The sequence below is a fragment of the Lepisosteus oculatus genome, chromosome 18, assembly GCF_040954835.1.
Source record: "Lepisosteus oculatus isolate fLepOcu1 chromosome 18, fLepOcu1.hap2, whole genome shotgun sequence".
Lineage (NCBI taxonomy): Eukaryota > Metazoa > Chordata > Actinopteri > Semionotiformes > Lepisosteidae > Lepisosteus > Lepisosteus oculatus.
In genome coordinates, this window is record NC_090713.1 from 14,068,187 (window position 1) to 14,084,463 (window position 16,277).

Here is a 16,277-nt window from a genome sequence, read left to right on the forward strand (position 1 = left end):
CTTTTATTAACTTTTTATTTTTGTATTTTGTTTTTGCTACAAAACACTAGTTTCTGAATACCCTTCCACTCACCAGATATTCTATTACTACCAGTGTCTCACATCTGAAGTCATAGTAATTATTTTTAATAAAAGGTCCATCTTACTTTGTAATCTCCTCATACAATGTTTCTGACAGCACAGTCTGAATTTTAATTTTTAAATTTATGTCGTAATACCTGTTTAATCTGTTTCCTGTTGATTCCATTTTCTGTGAGCTTTTCAAATGATTATGTTCTTTCTACATTGAAAGAGGAGTACCAGAAGCATTCTAATACTTTTCTAATCGTCTCTGTGTGCCTTGAGCAAGCAGAAAGGGCACAAGAATGTAGCTAAAGAGGCCCCTGTCTTAAGCTCCATACGGCTCTCATGCTGTGATCTCAGCCACAGAGTGACCTGGTGCTCTTTGTGTGTGGGGAAGTGAGGGAGATTAATTTGTCTTTCACAGGACAGTGATGACCCAGTACTCTCCATGGTGGATGTTTGCCAAAGGTGGCTGGATGTCAAGCAGAAAGTCATCTAGACATGATCATAAGGTCCAAGGCCACTGTTCATCACCCAAAGGAAGATCCACTAGTGGGAGATCTGTAGGGTGGTACCAGAACTTAACCTGACAGCATCTCAGCCAATCACCAGCTGTGATGTACATAATTCTGTTCAAGATATTCTTTCTGCAACAGAAGAAATATTGTGTTCATGAACCAACTGTTATTTTTGCTGTCTATGTTGCTGTCTTAGACCATTGGACTGTTTCTTTTGTCGACATGTTGCATGTCCGAATATATTAAAAAATAAGTTGTAGCTGGGACAAACCAAGTTCTCTCATCTGTTTACCTAGTGGCCAGAACCAGAAAATCAAATGGTGTACAAACTTTGTTTTTAAAGACTAAAGTTCAGCAAGACATGGTTATTCACAGGTTAACCCAGCTGCCTGTCTGACTGCGTTTCCACAGCAACCGGCCACACTGGTAAAACTAGTCAACTCCACAGCGCCCCCGATGCTGGGAATATGGACCTTGGTGTGAGTGTGTGAGTGTTTGTGTTTGTGTATCTGTGTAGTGTGCTCTCACGAGGCACCAGTTCTGTAGGGGTTTGGGCATTTAAATCACATAAATCACAAAATGATTCTTTTAATGGCTTTAGAAACCAACCATGCGGTATAACTCAAACAACGCACACACACAGGTACTCATACACGAGAATACATTTATTAATACATACAATATGCATGTAAACCTAACAGATTTTATGGTGAGGGTGATCAGAATACAAAAGATATATATTCATTCAATCACAAAGAGTTACATATATCAAGAGGACATACGCTCAGTATATCATTCATTTAGAGCGTTTCGTAAATGAACTTGGTTATAACGTCTACATTAGATACTCAAAACAAGTACATAACTCTTAGGAATTAAATTGATATCAACTGGTTGGGATAACAATTGAATTCTCGAGCAGTAATGCAGTGAAGTTGAATACTCATCCAATCTTTGGGGATTCAGATCTCCTGCGGGCACAAAGAAACAGTTGCAGGCTTGTTGCTGTCCAATCCGCGCTCTCTGGCTGCGTGCCAGGCTGTGCTGTACGGCTTGCGACGGTGCACTGCTGATGCTCTCTGAAGACCGGCTAGTTAGTTTTGGCTGAAACTAGCAAGAGTTTGTGCACAGGAGAAAAGATGACTGTGGGTCCCAGCAGGTCAGGAAGAGGACCGGTTCGTTCCTGATGAAGTGCTAGTTCTGAATAGTGATTCAGCTGTCCACAGTTCCGACCTGTTCACGAGGCTTGCTGCTGATGCTAACCTCTGGTGGATCCTCTGGTTACTCTCTGGCAACCTCCGCTCTAGACTCTTAGAACAGAGGAAAGTTCTGGCACTCGGACACACTGGCCGTTACGTGGTTGTCCGGGCTGAGTCTCAGGATGGTCAGGAGGCGCTCTGCGAGAATGTCCTGCCCTTGGGAGCCTTTCTGCTCCTGGGCCGTCCTGCCCTGGAATTCTCCTCGCACCCCTGGAATTCTCCTTTGAGATTCTCCTACTCCAGGCTCTCTGTGTTGCCTGTTTTTACCTGGAGGAACTTCAGCTCGTTCATTGGCTGAAAGTTTCATGGGCATCAGAGACCCACGTGGGTTACTCTGCCCTACCAGTTCCTGATTGGTTGATCAAGGTGAGATATGAGTCACTTACTACTGACACTTAGGAATGCAGTCCAGATGTCCATCTGGCACTCCCTAGACATATAGGCGCCAATGGATGACCATTGATCATGATAGCCAGGCTTAGCTAAGTGCATCCCCATTTGGGAGCTGTTCCTTATATTGAAAATAAAAGCTGAATAAATCACAAAAAAAGAATAAATCACATTTATTCACATATACAAGTAAATATGCTTTCACTATCAGGAACTATCAAACATGTCAAGACAAATTTTGGCATTCATACTGTATATATATATATTTTTTTTTGCGCCTGAACTTCCCGAAGGTCGATCTGTTTTGTAGGACATTGCAAAGATGTAATTTTGTGGTTGGGAATCTTCCAGGATGTTCCACTTGTTATTTAAGATAAGACCAGAAGCTTTGGGACCACATCTCAGGTGGGTTTTAAAAGGGCTTTAGGGATATGACTGCCAATTGTGTGGCGATTTAGTGTTCTGTCTGTCCCTCTATTCCAGGTGTGGGACATAGTGCATACATCCGTTCTGACTGTGAGGCAATTGAAGAGTATCTAGGCATTTAGGTACACTGTATGATTCTATATGTGAAGAGGCTTCTGCTGTCCTAATTGCGCTAATAGAGATACTGTAGTTTTTAAAATCATTTTCAATCAGAGCAATCCAATTGTTCATTATAATATAATTGATGCATTTTAAAGATTTTTTATCATACTTTGCTAATTAGCACATTCCATTAGAATATCCCTTACTTCCAAACTTTTATTAACTTTTTATTTCTGTATTTTGGTTGTGCAAAATGTTCCTCCCGTGTTCATATGGGTTTCCCACCAGGTGCTCTGGTCTCCTCTCACAGTCCAAATACATTGTTAGAATAACTGGCTGCTGCGATAATTGACCCCAGTGTGAGTGTTTGTGTGTCTTTTTGTGTCTATCTGCCTAGCAACTGACTGGCTTCTCTTCCAGAGTGTATCCTGCCTTGCACCCTTTGCAATTAATGCAAGTCAAGTAGTTTTACAGAGGGTTCTCAATTTTAAGTGAAGGTTGTGTTCCGGAAACCCGCGCGTATTGTAAGTTTCACATATTTTAAAGAAATGCTTCCTATTTAAAATAATGGTTAATGCTATATTTGCATTCCGCACACATAAGTTTGACACTGCTTACACACTATAGATGCACACTTTATAGATTACACACACTAAATAATTCAATACATCATCTTGTAACATGTATAAAATAAAAATACATGTATAAAATAAAAATTCCCAATGTACCAATGAGACACTCGCATCGAGCGGCCAACAGCATAACTATGCGGCTCTCGTTATTTTGACTCGCACTACATAATTCAAACAAAAATATACTTAAGGGTATACAGCATTATTTTAAAGACGCTATTTCAAACTCGCGTAAGACGTGGACCCACTGTACTGTGTATTGTATTTTGTATGTTTGTGTAATTTATGAATTGTCTTTATTTTCTTCTATCATTTTTTGTATCTCCGTTATTTCAAGCACACCACAAAAATTCCTCAAAACCCCAAAAATGGCAAGTAAATTTACTTTGATTTTGCGTACTGGATACAGTGAAAATTAGAAATGGATGGATGGACTGTTTGGTTGAATATCAGAGGTGGCTTATGTGATTGGTATCTCTCTGTCCTGTCTCACAGTCAGCATGATTGTAATGAGAAATAACATAATCACAGTTCTTTGAATAATGTGACTGTATTAAATAATCTCTTATAAAAGCAGAATAAACTTGTAAGTTCATCTGCAGTATGTCCCAGCTGCAGCAGTGCAGTCGCTATGCAGTCCTGCTGAGGGAGGTTTTTGTACAGCTGTGTAACACTGTGTGAGCAGAGCTTTACTGTTGATGTAGTGTTCACTCTGACAGTAGTAATCTGCTGCATCTTCAGCCTGGACTCCTGTGATGGTCAGAGTGAAGTCAGTCCCAGATCCACTGCCACTGAAACGCTCTGGGATCCCAGTCTGACGGGTAGTTGCATAATAGATTAGGAGTTTAGGAGCTTCTCCAGCTTTCTGTTGGTACTAGTAGAGGTAGTTGTTATTATACACTGCAGGACTGGTCTTACAGCTCACAGTGACTGTCTGTTCAGAGAGAACAGATTTCACTGCTGGAGTCTGAGTCACAGTAACCTGTCCACTGGATTCTGAAAACAAGACAAAACACAGCAAGTGCAGGAATTTAATAACTACAATGCTTTAATTTCTTTTAGCTATTTACACATATCTGAAAAGCTTGATTACATAATTTGCTAACAGCTATACACTCCATCACAAATTTAAAAAAATATGTTTACATCAACACCTAACCAAGTATTAAATTATACCCTGAGCAGCGATGAGGAGTGTCCAGAGGAAGATGGTGATGAAGGTCATTGTTGCTGTGAGTTCTGTTGCCATGAAGGGCAGCTCTCAGTCGTGAAGTGTTAAACTCAACGGACTATAAACACTCCCAGAGCACTGAAGCATGTGCTGTCAATGCAAAGTGTCTCTTCTATGCAAATTATCTTCCTGGGTTCGGCAGCACTTGTAGCCAGTCAGTGCTGGAAACACAAGCTTGGTGTTGTGTGTTGTGACAGAGCAAGATGAGCAGTTTATCATGAACACTCCCAGGACAGCAGGACTGGACAGAGAGCAGCTTTGTAAGGAGCAGAGGATGAGACACAAGCAGCTGAACCCTTATTGTACTCGGCACAGTTGGAATGGAGTGGAGTGTGGAGAGTCTGTTTAAAGCACCACTTGGCTCTGTGTGTTCAGACACAGGAGGACTGAAAGATTAAAGTTCAGACTGTAAATTGCTGTTATAAGTCATCAGTTAACTTCTTCTTAATGTACAGTGACACAGGTGATTAAGTCCCTCCTAAATTAGAGCACTTTTTGTATAGGGATGGAGAGCGAGTGTTTGAGCAGGACATCTCTGACTTCAGGGAAATAATCTGGGGGAGTGTGCCCTCTGGTGGCAAAATAAATTTACTAAAACCTCCATCCTACAAATTGTCTTTTCACCTTAAAATGGAACCTGAAATACCATTCCTATGTGTTTCATAGCTTATGCTTGTGGAAACCGCTCAGATAAAATGGTCAAAGATGGTACAAATAGCTCAGAGACACAAGGAAGACGAGGAGGCTAGTAGGCTCATCTTGCTTTCTCAGTTCTACTTAGCTAACTGGTAGGCTGTGTGTTGAAATCCTTGTTAGTCCACTGCTGTTGTGCCCTTTTAGAATGCATTTCACCCAGTTTGCTCCAGCTAAGCGATTGGTTGAATCAGTGGTCATTTTTGATGATCCAAATTGCTCATCCTGCATCTTGAATAGAATCGTCTTTAACACCACAGCTGTGACAGCAGCTTGTTCCAGACAACTGGGTGTAAACAGTTGTCTCCTGTTCTTGAGGCAATTAAATTTCAACTCCTATTGGTTGTCCCAAATCCAGCCTGGATCCAAGTGTAGATCTTGATCTAGGATATTTAAAAAATTAAGACTGAAATAATTTTTCACAATTTTGAATTTTCAATCAGAGCGGATACCCCTCCTGTATTCGCTGTTTTCAATCCAAATGATTTGTGTAGTGCATTAGGCGCCATTCAACATGTTTTGGCCACAATATTTCACCAGAAGCTAATTTACTGTCACACAGAACAAGAAGATGGTGTCCTTAAAGAATGACATGGCTGCCTAAAAGGTGGTGAACCCCTGCAGAAAGAACTAGAGAAAGCAAAACCTGCTTTGTAGCAGTTTTATAAACATACTTAATGTACACTGAATGTACATTTTTAAGCCAATACATTTTTTCCATCTCCAGAACTCACTGGCCTTGTGCAAACCCTGAAAAGCATCTAAGACCCAAACATCCCAATGTAGCTCCAGTTGTGTTTTGTGTTTTTAAGGATGTTTTTTTCAAACACTATGTTCCCCTTGAAGCAACTTAAATCCAGTAGAGCTGCAAGCTCTGTGGTTGTCCTTATGTGAAAATAGAGAATTGTTACAAATGGAAGGTTTTGAAAATGGTGAATAACAGGAATTGACCAAGCAAATAAATCAAGAAGTAAAATAAGTAATCAGAGTGGTTGCTATAATTAGAAGTACATGGATTACTTGTTCTCTGGCACAGTTTTGGTGAAAAGAATACTAATTCAGGCACACTGGGTTAAACAAATATTCATTAACAGTGAAAATACAAAGTGTATTAAACACAACATAAACATGCAACAAGTTACTGTGCTTACAAGTACTGTAGATATACAAGGCCTGCAGTACATCTACAGCATCCATAAGACCTCACTTGGTAAATGACACTTAATCATTTACCCAGAACTTAATTAACCAGGTAAACCAAGGTGAACTTCATGATTGCTTGTGATCACAGGATCCAGACCCTTGCATCTCAGTAACCCCCCCCATTTGCTTTGAAGCTGGAAATGTTTACACTGCCAGGTGTTACACACTTGAACTAGATTCCTAGACAAGTCAAGGATGATGAGCCCTAAAAGCAGTTTTGTAGCTGACTGACTGCACCACCAGACACCTTGAAGGGTGCAAAGACCCTTTTACCCCTGTAACAGGCCCTGAAAGACTTTTGCCTATCTGGCACTGAGAACACTGCTGAGAGAAAAGCTATTTTGTTTTTTTCTGTTTCTAGTTCAAAAATGGGGAAGTTGCTCCATCTTATGGCCATTCTGAGCTTGTGTCTCTCACTTTAGCATATTTGTTCCGCACTGTGTGTTGATTCTGGACCCAGACAAAACATCTCCAAGCTTGTAACTGAACAGCTTAGTGTCCAACTACCAGCCCCTCTACCAAGTGTACAGGGTTTCTCTAAACAAAGGGAACATGATTGAGAACAAAGGTGTCATTTTGATTATGTCAATTTCCCATTAAATATGAACTCTGTGAGGAATTGATTATTTCAATATTTTTTTGTAAACAAGAAAGTATTAAATAAAACCTCAAAAACAAGTTACCAGATTACAGAGTCAGGAATACTGCCTGATGCACGCAGGCTGTGGATGGGCTGTAGATGGGCCTTTTCACACCTCCTCCTCCCTATCCAACCACCTCTCAACACTTTCCACCCTTGTTGAGCCCCAGACAGTGCAGAATTCTTCTGCTGTAGGAGACCCAGTCTTCTGGAGAAGCAGAGCTCTCTGCTGTCTGGGAAGTGGTGCTGTATAGCTCTGAGCCTTCAAGTGACATGATCACATCTAGGCAGGGGAAGAGCTGCTCTCAATACAGTTATTTTATATCAGTTGAGCTCAAGGGTTACTAAAAAACAGAAAAATATATGTCACAAGTGTCAACAGTTGAAGAAAGGCCAAGGCTCGGAAGATTAATTGAGTTTGTACACAGTATATAGTGGCCAGTGATTTTGTCATTTAAGGCCTGTTTTTCTTTCTCCAGTCTGTCTGTTTCCTCTTCCTAATCAAAGTCTTCAAAAGTAAAAATTGGGGCTGGTGATGATTAAAAAATGTGTCACTGAGGGACGTACTGACCCCGTCCACCTGTAGTAGGTCTGTAGTTGTTCTCTGCTTCAGTTTTCTGGGGTTCCTGTTGATGAGCCAGAGCAGCTCTTGTACAGGGTTTTTCTTTGAGTATGTAACACTGTGTGAACACAGGACCACTGTGTTTACTCTGACAGTAATAATCTCCTGCATCTTCAGCCTGGTGCCCTGTGATGGTCAGAGTGAAGTCAGTCCCAAATGTCTGCCTGCCACTGAAACATTCACATATATATGATATATGTAACCTCATACTGTATATCAGGAGTTTCATAGTTTCTCCAGGTTTCTGATGGTACCAAGCAAAACAAGGGTTTTTTGAGCCACTATCATAACAGGTGTACACAGACCTGCTGGTCTTAAAGCTGACAGTGACTGTCTGTACTGGGAAAAGAGATTTCACTGCTGGAGTCTGAGTCACAGTAATCTGCCTGCATGAACCTGAAATTTTTTTTTATACGTTTCACTTTTGAAACACTTAAAATGACATTTCTGCTAATTACAAATCTTCTTGTATTAATTTCTTTGCTACTCGCCACGAGTACAGACAACAAGTGTCCATATGAAGACACTGATAAAAGTTATTGTTGCTGTGGGTTCTGTTGCCATGAAGGGCAGCTCTCGGTCATGAAGTGTTAAACTCACAGGGCTATAAACACTCCCAGAGCACTGAAGCATGTGCTGCCAATGCAAAGTGTCGTCCTTAATTAATTAACCAAGCTGAGCTGTAAACACGTTTGTGCACTGAGGTCTGTGAAGAAATGTCTGGTTCTGCCTCATTATGCACAATAAACACAACTTCATAGCAGGAATATTTCAGGAGTACCTTTTGTCAACAAACCTGAGGGCTCAGTTTACCTTATGTTTTCCTGCAGATGTAGTTCATGTTATCTGATGGCATTCAGTTTGTAATCTTGTTGTATTCTAATGATAGTTAAATAGATAATTTGCTTGTTGTTTTGGTTAGTGCTGCCTGTCAGGCAACACCAGGTTAAATTATTAAATGTATTGCAGTTTTCCAGTAATTCCAGTAGAGGTCACTGTTGCAAACTAGAAATACACTGACTTTCAGTACTTTGGCTCCTCTTCTCTAACACAGAGTGGCTCATCTTTGTCAACACACAATGATACAAAATAAACTTCAAATGCACACACGGATCACATTTCTAATTTTATGGGTTATATACTGATAAGTATCTGATATAGTATTGTATATTGATCTATTTATGTTTATTTATTCTATATAGATATACTGTAGCATATTGCATTGTAGTCAATGATTTAATTTATTCGCAAAAAAGGAAATTGTATTGCAAGAATTTGAATGGTGTAGTGGAGGTGTGAATACAGTTTGCACTGATTGACAACTGTTAGATGTTTGAAGGCCATATTTTCTCACAAATATTGTACCTGAAAACAAGCTATTTGTAGGTAGAAAGGATTACAGTATTTAGATACAGTATACATTTCTGATACAGTTTACATTTAAAATCAAAACCTTATTGTTTAAACCAGTCATCTACAGTTTCCATGACATGTAAAGCATCCTGGAAACACTCCTGCAGTCAAACTACATCTGTGGTACCCGTTGCACATTTCAGATACTGAAGGAGAAGTTTAAATGCTGCAGAAGGAACTAAACAAACAAACGGCCACAAAGAGATTGAACTGACACCATCAGGGTCCAGGGAGCTGTGTACCTGGTTTGTCAGAGAAACACAGAGACACAGTCTGATAAATTTCAACTCTCCCATCTGAGCAATTTCTCCCAACAACACAACAACTGACAGATTTTCCCCCACTCCTCTCTCTAAGATGGGGTGTGTATCAAAAATCAATTTGATATTTTTGAAGAACATATATGTATTTCTATAATGTGAAGTACTATATAGATCTCAGTCCCCTCTAAACTCTCAGAGCCCCGGGTCAGCACAGCTGCAGGGAGAGGTCCCAGTCAGAGCCCAGGAACTAGGAATCATCAGGGAGCTCAGGCTAATGGAGTGAGGATCTCCAGGCATCATAACAGAATCAGGATGCCTGGCTCCCTAGGAAGGAATAAAAAGGCTTTGCTGGGGAGCAAGAAGAAGAGGGAAAGAAAAGTAACCCAGACAGCCCGAGAGAAAGTGGTAAGGAAAAGAAAAGAGTCTGATGTAATAACAGGGGCTAACCAGAGCTGTACTCAGACTATAAAACATCCTGCAAAACTGCTGGGATTCAGAGCACCAGAGGGATACACCTTGTGTGTAACTTGTTGCATCTCTGCAGAGTGTATGACATAAGAACTTATTCTAGTATAACTGTGAAACTTAAAAATGCCAAAGATTTACATTTCTTTTCCTATTCACTTTGATAATCTAAGATGAATGATTTGTAAAAAATTTAACTAATGTCATTGCATTTCCTCCAGCACCAGCACATACAAACTCCACAGCAGATTCAGAATTGAATCCAGGGCACCAGCACTGCAAGGCACAATAGTACCACTGTGCATCATGCTGCCATATCTATTAACTTAGATACATTAGAAATGTATGTGTAAAAATGTAAAATAACAAATATCTACAGTACTTTCAAATATATTCAAATATAATATAAATTTGTACATTATGAACAAACCCAGTGTTATTCAGTTCTCCTGTAGCACCTCTGCTGTTCTTCTGTCTGAGACCTGCTGATGAGCCAGAGCAGCTCCTGTAGAGCTGAGGGAGGTTTTTGTACAGACAGATTAATGTACTCATATTTAGTTAATTCTGTAACCCTGCTTTTATCAACAGATATTTGCTATTTGAGTGGAAGTTGCACAAATATGTTTAAAGAATTCAATTATAGACGTTCAATTTGTTGTGTGTATTATTTGACATTTTTTCATCACCTTCAGTCATAGGTCATAAGTTCCAACTCATGTACAGCTACATCATTATTAAGCTTGGTGCAGCTACAGTAACATTGTTAATGAAGATCAGTGTTTGTCTCAGTTGTGTTCCTCCACAGGCTGGGTCCTATTTCTTTGTCTTACCTCTCAGCACCTGCAGGAGGGCCCAGCTGCAGCAGAGCAGTCGCCGTGCAGTCCTGCTGAGGGAGGTTTTTGTACGGCTGTATAACACTATGTGCATGGCCAGTAACTGTTAATGTTGTGTAAACTTTGACAGTAATAATCTGCTGCATCTTCAGGCTGGACTCCTGTGATGGTCAGAGTGAAGTCAGTCCCAGATCCACTGCCACTGAAACGACTTGGGGTCCCAGAGTTTAGTTTATTTACTACATAAATCAGAAGCCTAGGAGCTCCTTCAGATTTTTGATGGTACCAGGCCATGCGTTCACCTGCTGAGCTACTGTAAACTGGACTGCTGGTCTTACAGCTCACAGTGACTGTCTGTCCTGGGAGAACTGATCTCACTGATGGAGTCTGAGTCACAGTAACCTGTCCACTGGACTCTGAAAGGAACAAGACAGAACAAGAAATACTGAAAGTTATACTAGAATATTGTTTAAATATGTAGTACAATATTTGTTTACCGTAAAGATTTACAAAATCTTTCTGCTATATATATAAACACTCCCAGAGCACTGAAGCATGTGCTGCCAATGCAAAGTGTCTCTTCTATGCAAATTAGTTTATTTTGAATCAGGGACACATAAGAAAATATTTTATCTTTGAATGGAGAAAGATAAGCATTAAAATTTCCATGAACAAAAGAGTTGAGGATTTCTATGGAGAACATAATCAGGTAAAATCAACTGACGACATATTGTGCTTTTTTTTCTGCTGTTATTTTGAGAAATTGTTTGTGACTTGATTACATTTTTAGCTGAAACCTGTTCTTATACTCTTACATACTGCATGTATGGTGCTCCTGTCCTTTCAGTTGTGATGATTAAAGTATGAAGGAGGTGAATATGAAAATTATGAAAAATTATAATTTTATTGCAATACATCAGAGCCATATTCTTATCAGTATGTACAGTATGATGTCACTGTCTGTTAAGTTGAATTTAAAAGGGCAGTAAGTGTTCAAGAGGCACAGATTAGATGAAAATGACTTTTTTCTTTAAGTATAGTGACGTTCATCATTATGTACTGGAATGTGCATCATTTCATCCAGACCCCAAGATAAGACCCATCTTCCACACTGAGCAGCAGGAGAAGCAGGAAAGGGATTAGAAATGCCATTATGAAGCTGTTCTGTGTCTGAGACTGGAGTCATTGTTCACACATTGACAATATTCTAGTCTCTACAGATACAGTAACTAACTTGTATGCTAATTAATAATTAATCGAAAATGAATAGAAAATACACTCTTCGTTGGCACAATGACTTGAAGCACAAATCCAGAGCCACACTGAAGAGGTCTCACAAGAAGAGACTGAAAGTCCTTGAGTGTTCCAGTCCCAGTCAAAGCCCAGACTTGAATCCCATAGAAAAGTGATGGAGAGGCTTGACAGTAAAGTATGTACAGTATGTATCTTCACAGCATGTGTCTTCATTGAAGATTTTGCGAACATTTAACCACCTACACACATAACACCGTTCCTCTGAAATGAAAAGAAAAATCACTTGAAAACAAGCATTACACACATTACATTCAACAAAAGCTGATATCATTGGCGGAAGGTGTAGTGTTATTTGTAGTTAATACTATTCATTCCTATGTGAAAGTAAGAAAATTTGAGGTGTACAGTATATACGGAAAACAGTCCATTCTAGTCCAGTCTAATTATTTACAAATTGATTACAAATTTACAGTTGATTACAAAGTAATCATTTATTTCAGGGTTTAGCAACTGCAAATAACTTGAATGGCAAGACCAAACTACACAAAAAACGGACTGAAAACTCACAAAAAGGTTTTATGATTCTTTGTTAGATTTGTGCTGTAAATTTGCAGTGATGGACTATATACTGTATTAAACACTGTGAATTGTCTGTACTTGTATTGTTTGTTCACGTATTCTATTGACATATCGTATCTAAACAAAGGCATTCTGAATGTGTGAAACTGGCTGATTTACAGAAAAACCTCATATCTTAAACATGAAGACTTTAGAAACAGATGCCAAGATGTCAGATAAAACAGGGTACATTTGTCTTTTATATGAGAATAATAACTACAGATAGGACTGGAGAATTTCTTATCTACAGACTGTTGTGATTGTGTGTGGACTGTGGGCTCAGGATGATCTGAGATATTACAGAGGGTCACTGTCGGCACAGAAAGCAGAAACAGTGAGAGCCTGTATGAGACTTTAATAACCTAATTGTACTTTTCCAGATTCATAAACAGATTTATGTGTCTCAAAAACAACATTGGACAGCAAGTGTTTGGGCTTTCTTTCTGTTACAGAGTGTATAAACAATTACTTTCAGATTATCAGAATTGAACTGAGTGTATGATAGAAAATTGTGTAGGCAGATGTTCATATTGTATATAAAAAGGAAAATTGTGTATATTAAAATATTTTAATTTGAGACATTTTAGGAATCCTTCTTCAGGGTCTTCGAAAGAAATTAAACGACTGGAATAGTGGAGACAAATGCCAGTAATGAAGGAACTGGATTGACAAGGGTGAGAACTGCAGGCCATTCTGTTGGCTTTATCAATGTGCGATTGTACAGTGCAGGTAGCAGTGATCTGTCTCCCTCTTGTGGCCAGAGTTGAGAAATACAGACTTCATTTAATGTGGTTCTATTTGACTGTAAACACAACAGAATGTGAACCACCCAGAGCTTCAGTGTCTTCAGGCTCCTGCTTCGTCTGATTGGATCGGTAAGAGTGACAGTGTCCTGTGCACAGTCAGTCCAACATATTCATAATAAATTAACTCTACTGCCTGAACAGCAACTTTTTCTTTCTCTTCTTAGTGATGGAAGTTACCACTTGTTTTATTGGAAAAGTAAAATATACGTATAAATGATAAACATTTAATATCACTGAAAATGCTAAAGGGATATACATTTATTTGATATGAAGAATGTATAAAAATATTTTCTACATAGCTGTTAAAAGTACAAATAATTCTTTATTTTTCATCTTCGGTTTCATTTAAAAACATACCGTAGATACGTTTAGAAGTCATTTGGGTAAAAATACTGACTATAACATTAAGGTAAAAGTTTAACACATTATTTACAATTTTATTTGTGCTCAGTTCACTTGTAATAAGTTGCCTGTTCGAATTCCGCGGCCGGCAGAGGAAATCTACTCTGTTGGGTCCCTAAGCAAGACCCTTAACCCCAGCTGCTACAGGGGCGCCGTATAAATGGCTGACCCTGCGCTCTGACCCCAGGCTTCTCTCTCCCCATCTGTGTGTCTCATGGAGAGCAAGCTGGGGTATGCGAAAAGATAAATTCCTAATGCAAGAAATTGTATAAGGCTAATAAAGTGATCTTATCTACAAATTATTTATGTGTTTAGAACTCAATATTTAATGATGCACAAACCCAGTGCTCTTCAGTGCAGATGAAGCAGCTCTGCAGCTGTTCTCAGCCTCAGTCCTCTGTGGTTCCTGTTGATGAGCCAGAGCAGCTCCTGTAGAGATGAGGGAGGTTTTTGTACAGACATGTATCACTGTGATACCCACTGTAGCCCTGCTGACAGTAATAATCTCCTGCATCTTCAGCCTGGACTCCAGTGATTGTCAGTGTAAAGGCTGTTCCTGACCCACTGCCACTGAAACGACTTGGAATCCCAGACTGACGATATGTTGCTCCACATATCAGGAGTTTAGGAGCTTCTCCAGTTTTCTGATGATACCAAGCAAGACAGGGGCCACTTGAGCTACTACTACCACAATAACAGGTACCCACAGAACTGCTGGTCTTACAGCTCACAGTGACTGTCTGTGATGGGAGAGCAGATGTCACTGATGGAGTCTGAGTCACAGTAACCTGTCCACTGGAACCTGGAACAAAATAAACAAGTAAATGTCTCACTAGAAATACAATTTGATTATGTTACAATTCCTGAAATGCCTACTACAAATTTGTGCTATCACCTTGCAAACCTTTCAATCCAGTTTTCTAGTTTGAAAAGATAATATAAAATTACATTGCAAATCTCCTTGAATTGTGTTACTTTGCATTATTTTCATGGCTCCTCACCATGAAAGAAGACAAGTGTCCAGATGAAGATGGTGATGAAAGTCATTGTTGCTGTGGGCTCAGTTGCCATGAAGGGCAGCTCTCAGTCATGAAGTGTTAAACTCACAGGGCTATAAACACTCCCAGAGCACTGAAGCATGTGCTGCCAATGCAAAGTGTCTCTTCTATGCAAATTGTCTTCCTTGACAGGGCAGGACTTTTAGCCAAAATGAGCTGTAAACACAGTTCGTGCACAAAGGTCTGTAAAAACATGTCTATTAGAATCTGATCTTGCATCATTCTGAATGATAAACAAAACAAGGTTTTCTTTATCACAGGCATATTCCAGGAGTCAATACAGCTAAAAAAACCTATCAGTTGTACCTCATGTTTTCTTGTTTCTAATGAAATTCAGCGTATGCCAATTACTTTTGTGTTTAGTTAAGACTCACAGTGTGGATCAGTCAGTGTTCAGCCCTTTCAGAGTCACTGACACACACAGGACAATGATGCCACTGATTCTACCGCTGGGGACACTGGGGCTCTTTGCTCAAAGTGAGGACTGAAACAAACGTCAGTCTAGTATTTCATTTAACTAATTAGTAAAGTTAATTTTAGTCCAACTATCTTAACACTAACATAATCACAAGAGGTTGATAAAAAAAAGAAATATGAAATACATGGAAATGTAGAAAATATGTTTTATTAGGTAAATCAATCAATACAATATTTACAGCAAGAAAGCATTCTTTCATTACTTGTTACTTTTTCATTTCCAGCGTCCTGTTGCCAGACATTTGGAAATGGAAATTTAGGCACATAAATTAAAAAATGTTTCTCACAAGCAATTTTAATTATTATATTATAACAATTTGTTGTTCATCATCATCTTACCTCCGGAGTCCAGTTGGCACATTGTTGTGACTCAGTATTTAAAATAAGTATTTCAGTATTTAAATTTCAAAGGCTTTGCAATTGAATTGCCAAAAAATAAATTATAAAAATATAATGCCAAAAAAATAGCCATTATTTGCCATCAGATAAAATATTTTAACAGCTTTTTTGCATTTCTAAATGTCTATTTTTATTTTGTGATATATATTGTTTCATGTCAAAATGCCTTTCCATCAGCTACATTTCCAAAGAAGGTACAGTACATGGACACTACTGTTAAAGCAGAAGGATGGTGTGTTATTTCTGAAGGATTTATGTCTGAAACATGATGATATTGTTACAAATGGGGGGATACAAAAATAGTGAAAATCAGGACCTGAATGAGAGGTTAAGTCAATAAGTGAAATAATTATTCATAACCCTCAACTTGTAAGTGATTTCTAGCAATATACCCGAGCGGTTGGTATAATTAGAGGCACATACTCAGGTACTGTGACAGAATGAACAAATCTTGGTTCATTTCACATGTTTTAAACAACTGTCCACACTAAATGAATAAGAACATTATGA

At 39.0% G+C, this 16,277-nt stretch overlaps 1 gene segment (V, D, J or C); it reads right to left on the bottom strand.

The window, feature by feature from the left end:
- Positions 1–10,837: 10,837 nt before the first annotated feature.
- Positions 10,838–14,907, bottom strand: LOC138223994 (Ig kappa chain V region K29-213-like). The segment is given in 2 exon segments: positions 10,838–11,169; positions 14,835–14,907. Coding segments are annotated over 2 exon segments (402 nt in total).
- Positions 14,908–16,277: the final 1,370 nt, after the last annotated feature.